Source organism: Muntiacus reevesi, chromosome 2 (genome assembly GCF_963930625.1).
Source record: "Muntiacus reevesi chromosome 2, mMunRee1.1, whole genome shotgun sequence".
In the NCBI taxonomy this organism is placed as follows: Eukaryota; Metazoa; Chordata; class Mammalia; order Artiodactyla; family Cervidae; genus Muntiacus; species Muntiacus reevesi.
Window position 1 is genome coordinate 156987517 of NC_089250.1, and position 17202 is coordinate 157004718.

General features: G+C 41.6%; 1 protein-coding gene across 1 annotated transcript in view; it reads left to right on the forward strand.

Annotated features, from left to right (window-relative positions):
• Window positions 1-9137: 9137 nt before the first annotated feature.
• FHIP2A (FHF complex subunit HOOK interacting protein 2A) overlaps window positions 9138-17202 on the forward strand; it is a 36349-nt gene continuing 28284 nt past the window's right edge. Inside the window, exons 1-2 of the mRNA XM_065923391.1 lie at window positions 9138-9491; window positions 15567-15645. Of these exons, the coding sequence (XP_065779463.1) occupies window positions 9447-9491; window positions 15567-15645 (124 nt within the window). The 5' untranslated portion in view covers window positions 9138-9446. The remainder of the gene's footprint in view (window positions 9492-15566; window positions 15646-17202) is intronic.

Genomic DNA, 17202 nt, shown 5'->3' on the forward strand with positions numbered 1-17202 from the left:
CTTCTCTTGTTGCAGACCACAGGGTCAGCAGTTGTGGCTCCTGGGCTCCAGAACACAGGCTCAGTACTTGTGGCATGCGGGCTTAGTTGCCCTGTGCCAAGTGGGCTCCTACCAGACTGGGGATCAAACCAGTGTCTCCTGCATTACAAGGCGGATTCTTTATCCCTGGACCACCAGGGAAGCCCTGAGCTCTCTTTCTTCGTCTGCCCAGGTGGTTCACTAAATGAAAATTCATTAGGATGTACACATATGATTTCTCTGTGTTTATAATAGTTGCATTACCATTTTTACATTAAGGAAAGGGGCCCTTTGAACTTGACAGCATTGAGAATTACTGCTGTAGGTTAGCTAACCTCTGGCTACTTCCCTAATTACATATTCAACTATATTTTTTTCCTCCTCAAATGCCTACCTAATGCAGCTACCCCAGCCTTCCTCAGATATGCCAAACTCTTTCTCATATAAGAAGATATTTGTACTTGACGTTATCCCTGCCAGAACCACTCTCCTATTTCCATAGCTAATTCCCTTGCTTCGACATTATGGCACCTCCACAGGGAAGACTTCCTGGGCCACTTTATTTAAAATAGTGTTAGTTGTTCAGTCGTGTCTGACTCTTTACAACCCCATGGACTGTACGCTGCCAGGCTCCTCCGTCCATGAGATTTCCCAGGCAAGAATACTAGAGTGGGTTTGTGTTGCTATTTCCTTCTCCAGGGATTGAACTCACATCTCCTACTTCTCCTCCATTGCAGGCAGATTCTTTACCTCTGAGTCACCTGGGAAGCCCCATGTAGTACTGTAACGCATATTTATTGAGAAAAATCCACATTTAATTGGATCCTCGAAGTTCAAAGCCACATTGAAGTTTAAACCCAAGCGAGAGTCAAATTGTAGATATGTTTAAAAATCCCACGTATGATTTTCTTCCTTTCAATTGGTGGGTTTAGCCCACTGACATTAATTATGGTTAATAGACCTATTTTATGTTTTCTATTTTTCATACTTCTTTTTTACATATTTTTCTTCTTTCCTGCATTTCACTGGATTCAGAAAAATTTTGTGCTGAATTTGAAAGTTATATTCTGATTTTTATTTCCCAGCTTTCTTTCCCAGCAACTAGGTGTGATCATGTAAGCCAATAGAATATAAGAAGTGTGGAACTTTCAGGGAAAAAAATTGTCCAAAAGAAGAAGATAATCCTTTTTCTCTTTGTTTCTTCCTGTAACTGCCCTAAAATGAGGGCAAAGAGTGAGACACAACTGAACAACTAACACTATTTTAAATAAAGTGGCCCAGGAAGTCTTCCCTGTGGACTATGAGACCATGAAGTGATCTTGCGTATGGCAGAACTAGATGAAGTGCAGAAAGTTAAGAGTCCCGACAGCCTACCAGACAAACTTTTTTACTTGAAAAAGAAAAGAAAACTTTAAAAGTCACTATTATTTAAAACAATTTTTAAAATTTTTTTTTTTTTTTTTTTGGTCACATGCAGCTGGACCTAATGGGCACTGCTCATTTCCAAAAATGGCTCCCTTGATTATAATTCTCCAGCCTACAGGGTGAAGGTATCTCTCTTACTCTAGACCCAATTCGTGGCACTTGGCCTCCCCTTCCAGATTTCCTCTACTCGAACTCCCAGGCACAGCTTTTGAGGTTTTCCTCAAAAGTAGACCCCAAGACAAAGACTTGACTGTAAGTAATTTATCAGTAGTTCGGATCCCAGGAAAGTGAGAAGGTGGGGAAATTAAGAAAGAAGAAGGAAAAGTATGAGAGCTATTGAAGCCGCCACTGTGGTCAGTGGCGAGAGATAGGACACTGGAGTGTTTATCCACCAGATTCCCTCCCCCACTGGCTGGCAGTCATCCCAATGGGTTCTAACTCTACTGCAGCCTCCCCCACACAGAGATTTCCACGGCAGCAGTTCTGAAGGGGGCTGCATGGGGCTGAGGCGAGAGGCTGTCCCCGAGAGGTGAGTCTGAGCGTGCATAGATCTGCAGTCAGAAGAGGACCAGCGGATGGTGACACTGGACACCAGCAGTATCTGCTGTACTTGCCACGGAGTTTTCACAGTTTTTAGGTAAGGGTCTAAGATCTATCAGCTTCTCTCTTGTTTCTGTGGCAGCTGTAGGGCTGCGTTCAGGAGATGAAGTCAATATAGCCTATGCTACTTTAATCTTGAACCAACCACCTAATTTTGAAACTCATTTCATCCTGAACTTCTTCACAATGTAATTTCCTATCCCTTTAATTGCTTTTTGCAATGAATTCCTCTTCTATCTCCCAATCCTTAAATCCAGGGAGTCCTCCAGTTTACATCCATTCTGGCTTTTCTGTTTGTTTGTTTGTTTGTTTAATATAGTCCCAGGTGGTGCTAGTGGTAAAGAACCTGCCTGCCAATGCAGGTAGATGTAAGAGACAGGGGTTTGATCCCTGGGTCAGGAAGATCCCCTGGAGGAGGGCATGGCAACCCACTGCAGTATTCTTGCCTGGAGAATCCCATGGACAGAGGGGCCTGGCGGGCTATAGTCCACAGGGTGGCACAGAGTCGGACACGACTGAAGTTACTTAGCACGCTTAATGTACTATCTCATGGGGTGAAGGGATAGTTAGGGACTTTGGGAAGGTCAGGTTCACACTGCTATACTTAAAGTGGATGACCAACAAAAACTTACGGTGTAGCACATGGAACTCTCCTCAATGTTATGTGGCAGCCTGGATAGGAGCAGGGTTTGGGGGAGAAGGGATGCATGTATGTGTATGGCTGAGTCCCTTTAGTGTTGACCTGAAATCATCACAGCATTGTTAATTGGCTATACCCCAATACAAGATGTTTTTGGTGTTAAAAGCATACATAAAAATAAAATTTTAAAAATATATATACTATCTCACTAAACTACCTCATTAAGATAACTTATTGTAATATCTTAATTACCATCTCTAAGAAATGACACTTAGATCTTTGTTTCCAGTCCAGATTTCTCTCTTGACCTGCTACTCCAAATTTATCATGATCAAATATATCTTCACACAGATATAATCAAATCTAACATGTTTTTAAAAAAAACTCATTATCTTTCTACATTTTAATATTCTGTATCTCAATGAATGGCATCTTCACCTAACTTCATCCAAGCTAGAAATGTCAACATCTTTGACTACTTTTTCTTCCTCATTCTTTGTAGTTAATCACTTGCAAAATGTGGTGGATCTTGCTTCATCTTTCAAGCCTACCATCTCCTTCCTATTTCCCACAGTTATTACCTCTTATAATCTCTTGTCTGAACTTTAAATACACACACACACACACACACACACACACCAAAAAATGTGTTCTTGCTTTTAGTTTCTTCCTTTGCCAAACAAACTTTGGTCATATCAGTTATACCAGCATACAGTTGAGTAAAGACGTTTTACAAGGTTTGTTATGAAAGTCCCAGTCTTTCCTCCAAAACTCCCAATTTCCTGCTTCACAGAGGCAACCTCTTTCAACACTTTGGATGGTCTCTTGTTTTTTACTTCCTTTCTTTAAATAACATGCTTATAGTGTTACTTCTTGATATTTAAGTTTTAAACAATATCCAATGTTTCCTGATTACAGATGATAGAGATTAAGTTTTCCTTCACACACACACACACCACCCCCACTATACATCCTTTCATCTTCCCTAAATACAGCAGTAATAATGTAATTTTTAATTAGATCAGTGTTTCCATGATTATAGTTACATAAGCACTGTTTATAGTTGAGGCATGTGTGTACTATGATTACACATTTCTACACAATATTTTTCCTGGTGTTAATAATGATCTAGCTTCTCCCCCACCACCCCCTTTGCTTAGGTTTCTTTGTATTTATTACTAGTTCATTATCACTCCTCCTAACTGATAAATCTGCTCAAACACATAGGTAGTCCATCCACCAGTTTCATCTTTTTGAGGATATCTCTTGTTTTTTTTAATTGACGTATAGCTGATTTATAATATTTTATTAGTTTCTCATGTACAGCGTAGCAATTCAGTAGTTTTACAGATTATACTTTGTTAAAAGTTATTATAGGATAATAGCTATAATTCCCAATGGTATACAATATATCTTTGTTGCTTATTTTAGACATAGTAGCTTGTACCTCTTAATCCCACACTCCTAATTTCCCCCTTCCCCCTTCCACCCCCCGCCTTTGGTTAAGCACTAGTTTGTCTTTTTTATCAGGTCTGTTTCTGTGGAAAATCGCTTCTGACTTGCTCCAGTTTGGAGAGGTTGGTTGCTAGCCTGTCTTGATGTATGGTCGTCATCCTGAGATTCTGCTTTACTATCACCCTGGCCATTTCCTTCACTGCTTCTGATGGTGGATTTTTGTTAGCTGATTCCTTTATCTTTTGCTCCTTTGGTTTACTCCCTGAGTTCTGATGGAATTCATCTTTTAAAGCTTCCTGAGAAAAAGAGCAAGGTAGGAAAATTTTCAACACCTTGTACATCTGAAATGACTTATTTTACCCTCACTCTTGATTGACAGTTTCTTGGTATAGAATTGTAGATTGAAATTGTTTTACCTGGGAATTTTGAAGGCATTGCTCCAAAGCCTTCTGACATCCCATGTTGTTGTTGAAAAGTATCATGCCATTGAGATTTTTGATTATTTGCACAAATTTGTTTTCTTTTTTCTCTCATTGGAAGTTTCAAAGGAGCTTTCTTTGAACCCACTGTTTTGAAATTTCACAATAATGTCCTCTACAGTGAATCTATTTCCATTCATTGTTCTGGTATTTAGTGGACCCTCTCAATCCAGAGACAAATGTCTTTCAAATATGTAAAATTATATCAAATTATTAATATAGTCAATTATTTCTTCCCTCTATGCTTTCCACTTATTCAGATGTTGGATCCATTGGACTGACCTTCTAATTTAAAAAACAAATTTCCCTGCTTTTTTCCATTCTTTTTTTTGCTCTAGTCTAAGCTTGTTAAGCTTTTTTCAAGCTTAATTTCTACCCTTTTTATGTTGTTTTTAAAAAATTTCTATCTTAGTCTTGATTTCTAAGAGTCTTTTTTTTGTTCCCTAAATGCTTTTTTTTTTAAATAGCATACCGTTCTTATTTTATACATGCAATATTAAGGAGGATATTAAAATAGTTCTTTTATGGAAGTCTTCTCCCCATCTTTCCCTGTCTATTTAATGTAAGCAACTCCGTTTCTTCCAAGTTTTCTTTTTGGTCCTGGTTTTCCTTTGGGCTCTAACTTGAATATTACAAGCTCTCCTAGAATTGTTGATGATCCTAGACTGTGTGTTCCTATTTAAGAGAGGTGCACGAAGAATCTGACTGAAGCTCTGAGCATGTGGGCAGAGCTTGTCAACTGGGGGCTGTAGTGTAAAGTTGTCTGGGTTTCCTCTGCAGGATCACTGGGTCTGTTCTCTTGGACGAAACAGATTCTCCAGAAAGGACCTTTCTACCTTCTACCTGGAGGGATCAGCCTGATGACTATATTTTGAGCCAAGAGGATGATGGTTGGGAACATGTGTCTTGATATTCACAAGGTTTATTTTCACTTTATCCTCCTTTTTCTTTTTTTCTTCTCTCAGTATGGAGCCCCTCCCTTTCAAGGAAGAAGTCTCTCATGTTATTTCAGGGTGGGAAAGGGGCAGTCAGGCAGGCTTGTGGAGTGGAGGTGCATCTATCCAATTCTAAATCAGCTTTCAAGCCATCCTGTTATTTTCAGTCCCACTTTTGCCTCTACTTCCAGAGGTACTTAATGTTACCATTTCCTGAGCCATTGAGAGGTTCTGTGAATGTATTAACACATCACTTTGGTTCATGTTTTTTACCTTGGGATTCAGCTTTCTTATGTCAGTCATATCAGTTATGGCCTTAACAGCTACTTTCCAGTTCTCAAATTTTTATTGCTATCTCAAATGTATTTGTACTATTTGGGTTTGTGAAAAAAAAAAAAAAAATCCCTCTACTATAATTTTAGTGACATTTGGGAAGGGAATGTCCAGAATTTTGGAAGAAGATGTCCTCCAACTCCATTTCTTCAACTCCATTCCAATTGAGTTTCAATTTTATAGATTTTTGTGCGTGTGTCCTTGCTGATTAAACTTCATTCATAAAAGAACTTAACAAATTTATTCACCCCGAGAAAGTGTAATGAATTAGAGTTTAATGTATTATCTCTTCCCAAAGTGTTTTAATTTAAGCAGGGACTAAATTTTTTATTTGCCTTAAGTCAAAGGAATAAAGAAATAAGAGTTTTAACTTTTTTTTTTTGGCTGTTCTGGGTCTTTGTTGCAGTGTGCAGGCTCCTCTAGTTGGCATGCCGGTATAGCTGCCCTGCAGCATGTGGGATCTTAGTTCCTTGACCAGGGATGGAACCCCTGTCCCCTGCATTGGAAGGCAGGATGCTTAACCACTGGACCACCAGAGAAGTCCCTAAAGTTCTAATTGAGTAATTCCAGGCACCCATATCTAAGTGTTTTGGAGACCCAGAGAAGCCTTTGTTATGCTTTCTTAAATCATAAGCTACTCTGCTGAGGTAGGTCCAGTTCTGTCCACGAATAAAGGTTTGTGATAATGTTAGTGTCATTCTAGGATAAGAATAAGTAAGACTATCTGCTCAGTTATAGTTCTATCCCACTTGCATGCTGTGGAACCTAGATATCAAATAGATGAATCGTCATCATAAATACTGATACTAATCTAGAGCAAAACATACACATTTTATTGTACTGACAATAAGTATACAAAGACAGGCATCTTCAAATACAAACAACTCTAAGTAGGCCTGCTTTAAATAGACCTCTTCATACAATTAGTGGTTGGGAGGTATTATGAAAATACAAAATACCATATAAATGTATGACAATCAGGTCAGGAAAATAATTATAGTTAATAATGTGACTAACCATCTTAACTCTTGAGTAATAATAATAATAATAAACAGCATGTACTCTTGGTTGAAGAAGACACAATTAGCTTGAATTTGATAAGGAGCATGTTGTGATTTTCAGCAAATGACAGAATTTGCCTCCAGCATTCTGGAGGCTACTGTACAGGGAATTAAGGTCAAATTTCCCTGATATCCAAGGACAGAGGTAAAAAAACAGGGGAGAAAAGAAGACAAGACTAGTAAAAGTCTCCTTAAGTCTTGATTTTGATTTCTGGCCCTATTATTTTGTTAAATACTACTATTACTAATAGTGAAAAAGAGTGAAAAAGTTGGCTTAAAACTCAACATTCAGAAAACTAAGATCACAACATCTGGTCCCATCACTTCATGGAAAATAGACGGGGAAACAGTGGAAACAGTGACAGACTTTATTTTTGGGGGGCTCCAAAATCACTGCAGATGGTGACTGCAGCCATGAAATTAAAAGACACTTACTCCCTGGAAGAAAAGCTATGACCAACCTAGACAGCATATTAAAAAGCAGAGACATTACTTTGTCAACAAAGGTCCGTCTATCAAAGCTATGGTTTTTTCCAGTAGTCGTGTATGGATGTGAGAATTGGACTATAAAGAAAGTTGAGTACCGAAGAATTGAGGCTTTCGAACTGTGGTGTTGGAGAAGACTCTTGAGAGTCCCTTGGACTGCAAGGAGATCCAACCGGTCCATCCTAAAGGAAAACAGTCTTGAATATGCATTGGAAGGGCTGATGCTGAAGCTGAAACTCGAATACTTTAGCCACCTGATGTGAAGAACTGACTCATTTGAAAAGACCCTGATGCTGGAAAGATTGAAGGCCGGAGGAGAAGAGGACAACAGAGGATGAGATGGTTGGATGGCATCACCAACTCAGTGGACATGAGTTTGAGTAAACTCCAGGAGTTGGTGATGGACAGGGAGGCCTGGTGTGCTGCAGTCCATGGGGTTGCAAAGAGTCAGACAGGACTGAGTGACTGAACTGAACTATTACTAATAACAACAATAATAACAAATATCCGTGCATTGCTTACTGTAAACTGGGCATGTTAAACTACTTTATGTATATTAAGAAATTTTCATACAACCTCATGAAGGTAGGTATTACCACACCGCCTCACCCTTCATCCTGAATTTTACAGATGAGTAAACCAAAGCACAAAGAGGTTAAACAAGGTGCCGCAGTGAGTGGCAGAACTGAGATTATAAATCTAGCCTACCCAGTTCCAGAGACTGGCCCTAAATTCCATTCTGCACTGCTGCTATCTTTTCTGCCTTTCCTGTGCTCAACTAATTCAATTATAAATACATATTTTCAGCATGGGCTGTCCAACACTGACTCCACCCTCATCAAGAATTTAATGGTCCTTTTGATAAAATGCCAACCCTAGCAAAAACAAAGTTCTCCAGGATATGAACATTTTCATAATTTGTGTCAATGCAACCTAAACTTTACCATCCCGAGTCGTATTTCTTTAAGGTTTGCAGAATATACTGTTGCATACTATTTTAAAGAAGGCTCCATCCAAGTGCTTACATTGTAGCTCCACTTATCTGTCCTCTGCACTTCCTGGAATCCCTTTCGAGTCTTTTCCCTCATTGATGTTTCCCAGAATCAAGTGAGAACTGAATAGAAAATGCTATACTGAATGCATTTTCTATCAAATGTTCCAAATAACCGAATCATCTTCCCATTCGTCAATCTAGGGCTTCCTGTTTTAATGTTGAATAAATAAATAACAACAACAATAATAATAAAGTTTTACGGTTAGCAAAGCCATTTCATCTGCTTTCGCTGATTTGTTCTCATTCTCAGCATCTAAACCCACCGTCCCTGTTTGCCTTAGGAGTCTTGTGCTTTTTCTTGCCGGTCTTGCAAATCTGCCTTTAAAAGACGAACCTCTGAATTTTATATACATAGATGGCTTCATTTTCCTACAAAACTGGCATTTACTTCCACTGGAGAAACAAGTCGCAGTGAGAACAGCTGTATTTTTAAAATGTAAGCATGACAGTGTGCCGGCGGGAGACGGTGGCGGCGGCGCCCAGGCCGGACTCCGGGCCCCAGGCGGGCCGGGGCCTCTGGGTGCTTCTCCCGCCCCCGCGGCGTCCGGCCGCCCAGCCGCAGGGTCGGCCTGGCCTGGCGGGGGCCTCCCCGGGCCGCGGCGGCGCCCCCTGCAGGCTGCGGCGGGCAGAGCGGGCGGAAGGAACCCGAGCCGAGCTGCCACCGTGTCCGAGCCGGAGCCGGAGCCGGAGCCACCGCCGCCGGAGCGTCGCGGGGCCCAGAGTCCGCGCGGAACGCCCTCCTCGTCGCCCGCCACGTCGCCGCGCCCGCCGGAGCCGCCGCGCCGCCCGCGCACACCTGAAGCGGCCGGGCCGGGCCCGCCTCGGCCCTCTGCTCGTCCTCCCCGCCCCGCACCGGCCTTCACTCTGGAGCGGCCCCGGCAGCCGCAGCAGGGGCGGCGGCGGCGGATCGAGGAGCTCTCCAGGTCGTCCCGGGAGAGGCTGCTGCAGTCCCGGGACAGGATGTTCTCCAAGTTCACCTCCATTCTGCAGCACGCCGTGGAGGCGGTAAGGCCGCGGGGCTGCGGGCGCACGACAGGCCGGGGATGGCGGCGGCCTACGCTCCCCGCCGCCGGCCCCGGGCAGAGAGAGACTGGCGGCCTCGGCCCGGCGGCCCTCGGCGTCCCCGGCCCCGCGGAGGGGCCAGGCCCGCGGCGGGCGCGGCGCGGTCGTCGGGGCGCCGGGGGCCGCAGGCCTGGCTCTGAGCGGACCCCCTGCTCTCCTTCCTGCTCTGAGCCGGCGTGGAGCCCTTTCCCTCGCTCTAAGAGGGCAAGCGGGAGTCCCCGGGCGGACCGAGCCCTCTCGGCCCGGATTGGGGGTCGTCCGAGTCCTCTGATGGGGCCAGGGGAGTCGGGGAGCACCTGGCAGGGTCTTGGGGCGCTCCCCCGGACTCCCTGACCGTTAACCTTCTCCGCAAAAAAGTAGTCGGCGTTGCCCGAGACAAAAGAAACGGCCTAACGCTATTTGGGTTCGTTTTGTTTTGTTTGGGGTGGGGGGGGGGGCAGGACGGGGTGCTCTGGCCGGGGGGCGCGGCTCTGGCAGGGAGGCAGCCCACCCGACCCGGTTTCGTAATCTATCTAGCTTTTGCTCGTGCAGGCCCGGCGACCGAACTCAGCTGCATCTTGATCGGTGTGAAATGCTTTTGGAAGGTCTGATCGAGTGTGCTTTAGACAGTTTCCAAGCCCTCACTCAGCACCAGGACCATCTGTTTCCTTTCTTCTCTTCCTTTCCTGGACGCTCTTCGTCTTTCCTGCAACTGCACCCCGCTTTGAGGATTTCAGACACCAGCATAGGGAGACAGCACTCAAATCTAACTGTACCAAAAGAGAAGTAACTCCTAAGAACATGTCTTCCTGCTGATTCAGTGATAAGGGGTCGCGTTGCTTTACCTCGGTTGTTTTACTTTAGGCTGGCAGAATTGCCCAAATCGAAAAAGGCACCCTATCAAGTTCATAGCAAGTGCAGTTTTGCTAGACGTGCTACTTGGCTAGTTTTAAAAATGTCGTTCTTTTTCTGTGTTCAGTTTTTGGGTGACATAGCACATTCAGAGCTACATAACTTTAAGGGCGGAAAAGACACAATTGCAATAGAACAGTTTTTATGGCCAGATAAAAATAAAATGGATTTTTAAAACTCAGTACTGGAAAACTTTTGTACAGTTCTTAAGTGCTGTGTGGGAAATGTTTAAGAGTCGTTTTAGATCTGCTACAGGTTCTTGAGAAAAGGAATGTATCAAATCAGGCAAGACAGGGTTTTTCATGAATGAAGAGCAGTATTACTCTTGAGGGAGATGACAGTCTTAGGCTTTCAGGCAACTTTTAATTTTTCTTTCTTGCTTATACACCAGCTAGAGCACCTTACTTTTAGAATTAAATTAAAATATATAAAAAACAGTGATATTTACATTTTATATTATTCCTTAACTAAAAATATCAAGAGTCATTTACTTTTTTGACACTGAATACAGCTTCATACTGAGATAATTTGGAATAAGAATTTATTATATCATTTATATTCTATACTAATTCAGGTTGATATTTACAGAAATAAGTACTTAGAAAAAGAAAGATGGCTTTCAGTGCTCTCCCAGTGAAGACTCATTTTTGTCCTAAGGCCTGTGTTTTCTGTCTGCATTATCTTCTTATAATTGTGTATGTTACCATCTCCCAAATTATCCATGTAAATTGTCTGACTCTGCCTCTGTAATATCCAGGTTGTCTGCTTTGCTGAGGTTAGTGAGAAAAAGAGTGGATTATATTCACCTGCCCCTGCGAGTTAATACACTGCATTTAGAAAAGTAATGTTTTTTTTATTTACTTAGCATTAATGTTTTCAATTATGATACTTACCAGTTTACCTTGATAGGCAGTTAAATGTGATGAAAATTTTTTGGTGTACTTTTTTTTTCCTTTTCCCTTTTCCCATTCTCTTGGAAATGAAACCATATGTAATGCTGAATAAGCCATCTTTGTGTTATTTGAAGAATATCTTTTTTTTCCCTAGCCCAAGATTGGTTTCCATTTATTCAGTTCTGTTTCTTTATTTGCTTGACTTTTTTTCTATGGCCTAATCTTACCATTCCTCAGTTCATTTCATTAGCTTTTCTCTATCCTACTTTTAATTTGCATGCCCAATTAGCATTTTCTGATATAGTAATTGCAATTATGATTATCAGGGTTCCACAGAGAAGGGAGATAATCCTGTAGACAGATGCTGACTTGACGTTTTTTCAGTTGTGTCATTGTATGAATCTCTATAATGTTTTCTCAACCATTTTGGTATTATTATTTCCTAGGTTTTTTGATTCAATTGGATCCACCTTCAAATGTGTTTTTTAGGGTCAACCAGATACATATTCATTTAAATACGGTTTAGGTGTAGAGTTTTCCTTATTGTTTAATTAATGGTTTCTTCTCACTTCCTGTTAACTACTTAAAAGGATGAAATAACTAAGATATTTTCAAAGATCAGTACTTGAAGATGTGTTATTAATCTGGTAGGCCACATTTTGAGTTTAGGAGAGAAATTCACACCTTGAGCAAAAACAAAAACTGTAATGTAACTCTTGCCTCCTTTTTCAGAAATGACAATTTTCCTTCTGTATAGAAATGACTGGCTAGTAAGAGTCAGGAAATTAGTTAGTTGCCACAAGTCTGAAATCAGGCCTCTCATGTAGTTAGTTCTGAGGTGGATCATTTTAGCCCAGCTTCTCCAAAGGATAAATAAAACACCTTCCATTAGTACAACTCAGTATTTGTTGAGGGCCTTAGTCTGTGTGAGGTAGTCTGCCAGGGACTGATATCCTGTAATTCCAGTCAGTTCCATCCTTGAAGGCAGATTTATTCCAGGAGGATAAAAGGGCAGTGTCAGGAAAGAATGTTTTATGTCTTAATTAGTTAATTCAAGGTAAGTCATCTTTCAGAATTTGGATGCATTATTATTTTCTTGTAAAATTATAGTTAAGATTTAATGATGATTGTTGAGACTAGCAATTCCTTAAAAATCTACTCTGCAGTAGGAATTAAAATGTCAAATGAAACGTAGGTAGTGTTTTCTTAAGCGTATTCTTTTCCGACAGGTGCTCTTTAACTATCATCCTTTAGTCATGCGGCATACATTTTAGGAGCTCATCAAGAAAGCATAGTGTGAGTTCACGGTGAGGCTGCATTGATACGCAAAACAGATGCACAGCCATGCACAAGCTTGTGACCTGGCCCCTAGAGCCAGACAGAGCTTGCCTAGGCTTGCCTCTGCCCCCTGCTTCTTCACTGGACAACTCACTTAGTCTTTGTATGTTTCAGTTCCTCATTTTTGTTGTTCAGCGAGTCCTGTCCTACTCTTTGTGATCCCGTGGGCTGCAGCACAGCTGGCTTCCCTCATAGTAAAATGGAAGTAATTAGACCTATTTGATAGAATTATGAAAACTAGAATGACAAGTACTTAATGCAGTGCCTGGCACATAGTAAGTGCTTAATAAATGTTAAACATTATTGTTATTATTTGGATAATTGTTCTGTTAATGAGTTCTGTAGGAGGAGGGGAGCAAGCACTTAGGATTGGAAGGCTCCCTGGAGGAAGAGAGACTTGAGCCGGCCTTACTGAGGCAGAGGAGATAGGAGAGGGGGGCGTCAGAAAACTGCCTGGAGGAAGAAGCAGTTTAAAAGAGCTGGGCATGGAATGTTGATGATACCTGTGAGGCTGCAGGCATGCCTCTGAGAACCCTCGTTCTCATCTGAGTTATCAGTTAGGTAGGTCCTTTTGTGTGGTAGGTATTTTGGGGAAACACCTCCAGGTTTTTAATTACCAGTATTGCAGGTCAGTGAATGGCTCTAAGTCTTGACAAGAGTTTGTTTGGGAAAAGTCGGAATTTATTGTGAGAATTTAAGACCACATGTGAGTGTAAGCTTTGGCACCGTGCCTGGCACATAAAAGTGAAAGAAAAGTGAAGTCGCTCAGTCGTGTCTGACTCTTTGCAACCCCGTGGACTGTAGCCTACCAGGCTCCTAGGTCCATGGAATTTTCCAGGCAAGAGTACTGGAGTGGGTTGCCATACCCTTCTCCAGGGGATCTTCCCGCCCCAGGGATCGAACTCGGGTCTCCCGAATTGCAGGCAGGCGCTTTACCCTCTGAGCCCCCCAGGGAAGCCCTGGCACATAACTACTCATAAATGGCAGCAGCTGCCCCGTGTTCACTCAGTCAGCGTTACTCGGCGCTTACTATGTGCCATCCCTGACTTGGAAACTGGGGGAACTCGCTGAGTTCACAGTCTAGTGGAGGAGATGGCTAACTCAACAGTCACCGACACGGGCTCAGGGCTGGGGGAGAGGGAGCCGGCAGCCAGGGAGACGGGGCTGCAAGCCTGTGCGGAAAGGACTGTGCCCTTGGCAGGAAATCTGGCCAGACTTCTCCAGGAAAGTGATAGACCCTGGAAATTCCCTTGGAAAAACTAAACAAAGCATAATATTTACACTTCAGAAACTCAGTACATTTTTTTTGAAACACCAAATTTCACTTGGGTTTGTCCCAACTGTTAATACAGAATTAATTGATTAATAACACTTAATACTGCATAAAGCTAGTGTGTTAAAAGGTCTATAACACAAGAGAAATTCTATGTATTTTGAGGAAGATTCTACAAATAAGTAGCTGATTAAAACTGACTTTTTAATCTAAAAGTTTCAGGAAGATTATTTTCCCAAATTAATTCTTTCTTTCTTCTTTCTCTGATTTTTTTCTCAGTCTCCCACGAGTTTTCTCTTTCCATGTTCCTGAAGTATAGTAACCCCAAAGATTTTTAACTCCATTGTTAAGGATCTTAAAGTCTTTAAAATTCTTTCATAGCCTTCTATTTGGAAATGAGATGACTATTTAACATTCTCTTAATGCAGTACTATTCAGAGTGGTGTGAATAGGCACGTATGAAAAAGCTGGCAGAAGATGTTGATGATTGCAGAAAAATTTTCAGGTCCATTTGTTTCCTGATTACATTTCATCTTCTGGATTGAAATACTTAGGATATCTTGACCAATGTTTATAATTTACTCAGTAGTTTGGAAATTGTTTTGAAAGGTTTTGAACTTTGAGGTCTTTATGGGAGAATCAATCAAAATGGAACAAGTTGAAGTTCAGAAGTAACATGACCTCTTAGGTCATCTGTTTAGATGAATCTGAAAATGGAAGATTACACTGCCATGGTTGAGGTTCCCAAAATGGAAACCTATTTGCTATTAACGAAAACTGGGTCAGCTGTACTTTCTGATGAAAATTTATTGACAATGCTAGGACTGGGAGAGCATTCTCTCTCTGTCATTCATTTTAAAGAAAATAAAATATTGTAAAGGTACATCCAAATCTTTTTCTATCCATTTAATACCCATTTAAAATACTTGTAAGTTTGCAATGAGATGGTTGAAGGGATATAATTTTGGCCTTAAAACTTCTGAAGTAAATTTCAAAATCAACTGTGAGACATTTTTGACTTTGTGGAATTTAAATTGGTAGTGTCTTGTTCATGTGGTCATTTTGCTAAAAATATGCACTGCCTAATCTAGGCTTAAAAAGAAAAGATTTACTTCTGTATGTCATTGAAAATAGAGAAAAATTTTAATCTGATTACAGGGTTGACTTTGGTATATGTTTTAGTAGTGGTGATGTGTAACTAGTTACATAGCAGCTTTTTACTGTTTTGCATTTCAAAGTCCTAGGTACAAAGATCCCTGGTTATCAATAATTTCATTTTACTGATACTTTAGTAATAGAATGTTGTGTGTTTTTATTTAACTCTGTTACTTTTGAAGTCATATATAGTTACTACTTTCAGGGAAGGAGGAAAAAACCCAATACTATAATTACTAATAACACTGATAAATGTGTTTTTCCTCTTTCTTAATAAATCATTTTACTTTCTTGGATTTGACATTGTGTTTGTTTCTCCTTGATATTTGACATACAGAATCAGATTAAAGCTCATTCCTTATTGATATGCTGCTTTGCGTTGTTAGTAGAAAAATACAGTTATACTTAATAAGAAACTTTTAATGCCGTTTTCTTAATTGTTGTGGCTTTCTGTTTGTGTTTGTGTAGCTTGCACCTTCTCTTCCTTTACAAGAAGATTTTGTTTACCACTGGAAGGCAATTACCCATTACTATATAGAGACGTCAGGTAAGAAACCATGCTGATATTAATTAAACAGAAAATCTATGAAATATTAAAATACATACAAACTACTCTTCAAAGTTATTTTGCATGAAACTTATCAGCAATTAATTTTAATTCCTCTCATTCAAAAATATATCTGTTGAACACCTACTATGTGTAAGTGTTATTCTGGGCACTGGGCGGTATGCCACTCAGATAGACAAATATATCTGTCCTAACAGAGCTTGTATATTGATGGTTGTTGTTTAGTTGCTAAACTGTGCTTGACTCTTTGCAACTCCATGGACTATAGCCTGCCAGGCTCCACTGTCCATGAATTTTCCAGGCAAGAATACTGGAGTGGGTTGCCATTTCCTTCTCCAGGGGATCTTCATGACCCATGGATGGAACCCTGCGTCTCCTGCATTGACAGGCCGATTCTTTACCAGGGAGCCACTCGGGAAGCCCAGATATATTGATTGTATTAATCACTCTGTCATGTCCGACTCTTGCGACACCACGGTCTGTAGCTTGCCAGGCTCCTCTGTCCATGGGATTCTCCAGACAGGAACACTGCAGTGGGTTGCCAGTCCCTTCTCCAGGGAATACTGATTAGGAGGAAGCAAACAATAGACAGGTACACATACTGTGTCAGACGATGAGTGCTGAGGAGAAAATGAAGCAGGCTGAAAGGGATGGAAGTGTCTGGGGAGTGGGGACAGAGCCATCCGAGACAGCCGGCTCTTTAAGATTAGAGAAATCCTCATTACCCCAGGGGACTTCTGAGCCGAATCCGAAGGAAGGAGGGAGCAAGCCTGGAGGTATCCAAGGGAAGAGGTCCAGGAGAGCACAGAGTGCACAAACCCTGAGGCTGCAGGGTGTAGCGCTTGGCGTGCACCGGGAACCACAGGAAGTGTGGCTGGAGCGAAGTGAACAAGGAGAGAAACGGGAGGAGACGACGTCAACAGGGGAGGGTGCAGGTTCACCCAAGGCCTTCTAAGCTGTTGCGAGGGCTTTGGCTTTTACTCTAAGATGGGGAGCCTTTAAAGGGTTTTGAGCAGAGGTATAACATAATCAGCTTTAAAGAGATCACTTTGGCTTCTGCAAGAAACTTAGATTGCAAGTGTGTAGAGGTGAAGTTGGTAGAACAGTTAGGGGACTGTTGCAATGGTCTGAGCTATGTCGGTGGCTCAGAGCAGGGTGGACATGGTGAGAAGTGATTGTACTCTGGGTATATTTTGAAGAATGTTGTTGATGGATTGAATATTGGGTATGAAAGAAGAAGAATCAAGGATAACTCCAAGTGTTGGGGCTTAGGCAGTTGGAATAATAGAAGGAGCACTCATTGAGAATGGGGAGATTATAGGAGGAGCAGGTTTGTGAGAGCATTTTGGACTTGTTTAGTTTGAGACACTCATTATATGTGCAGCTGGATATTGTCAAGCAGACAGTAAGAAAGAGGGATCTGGGATTTAGGGTGGAGCCATAAGCTAGACATCGTTGAGAGTCATCAACGTGTAAGTAGGATTTAAAGCCATGAACCTGGCTGAGATCACCCAGGGATAGCTACAGACAGATGGA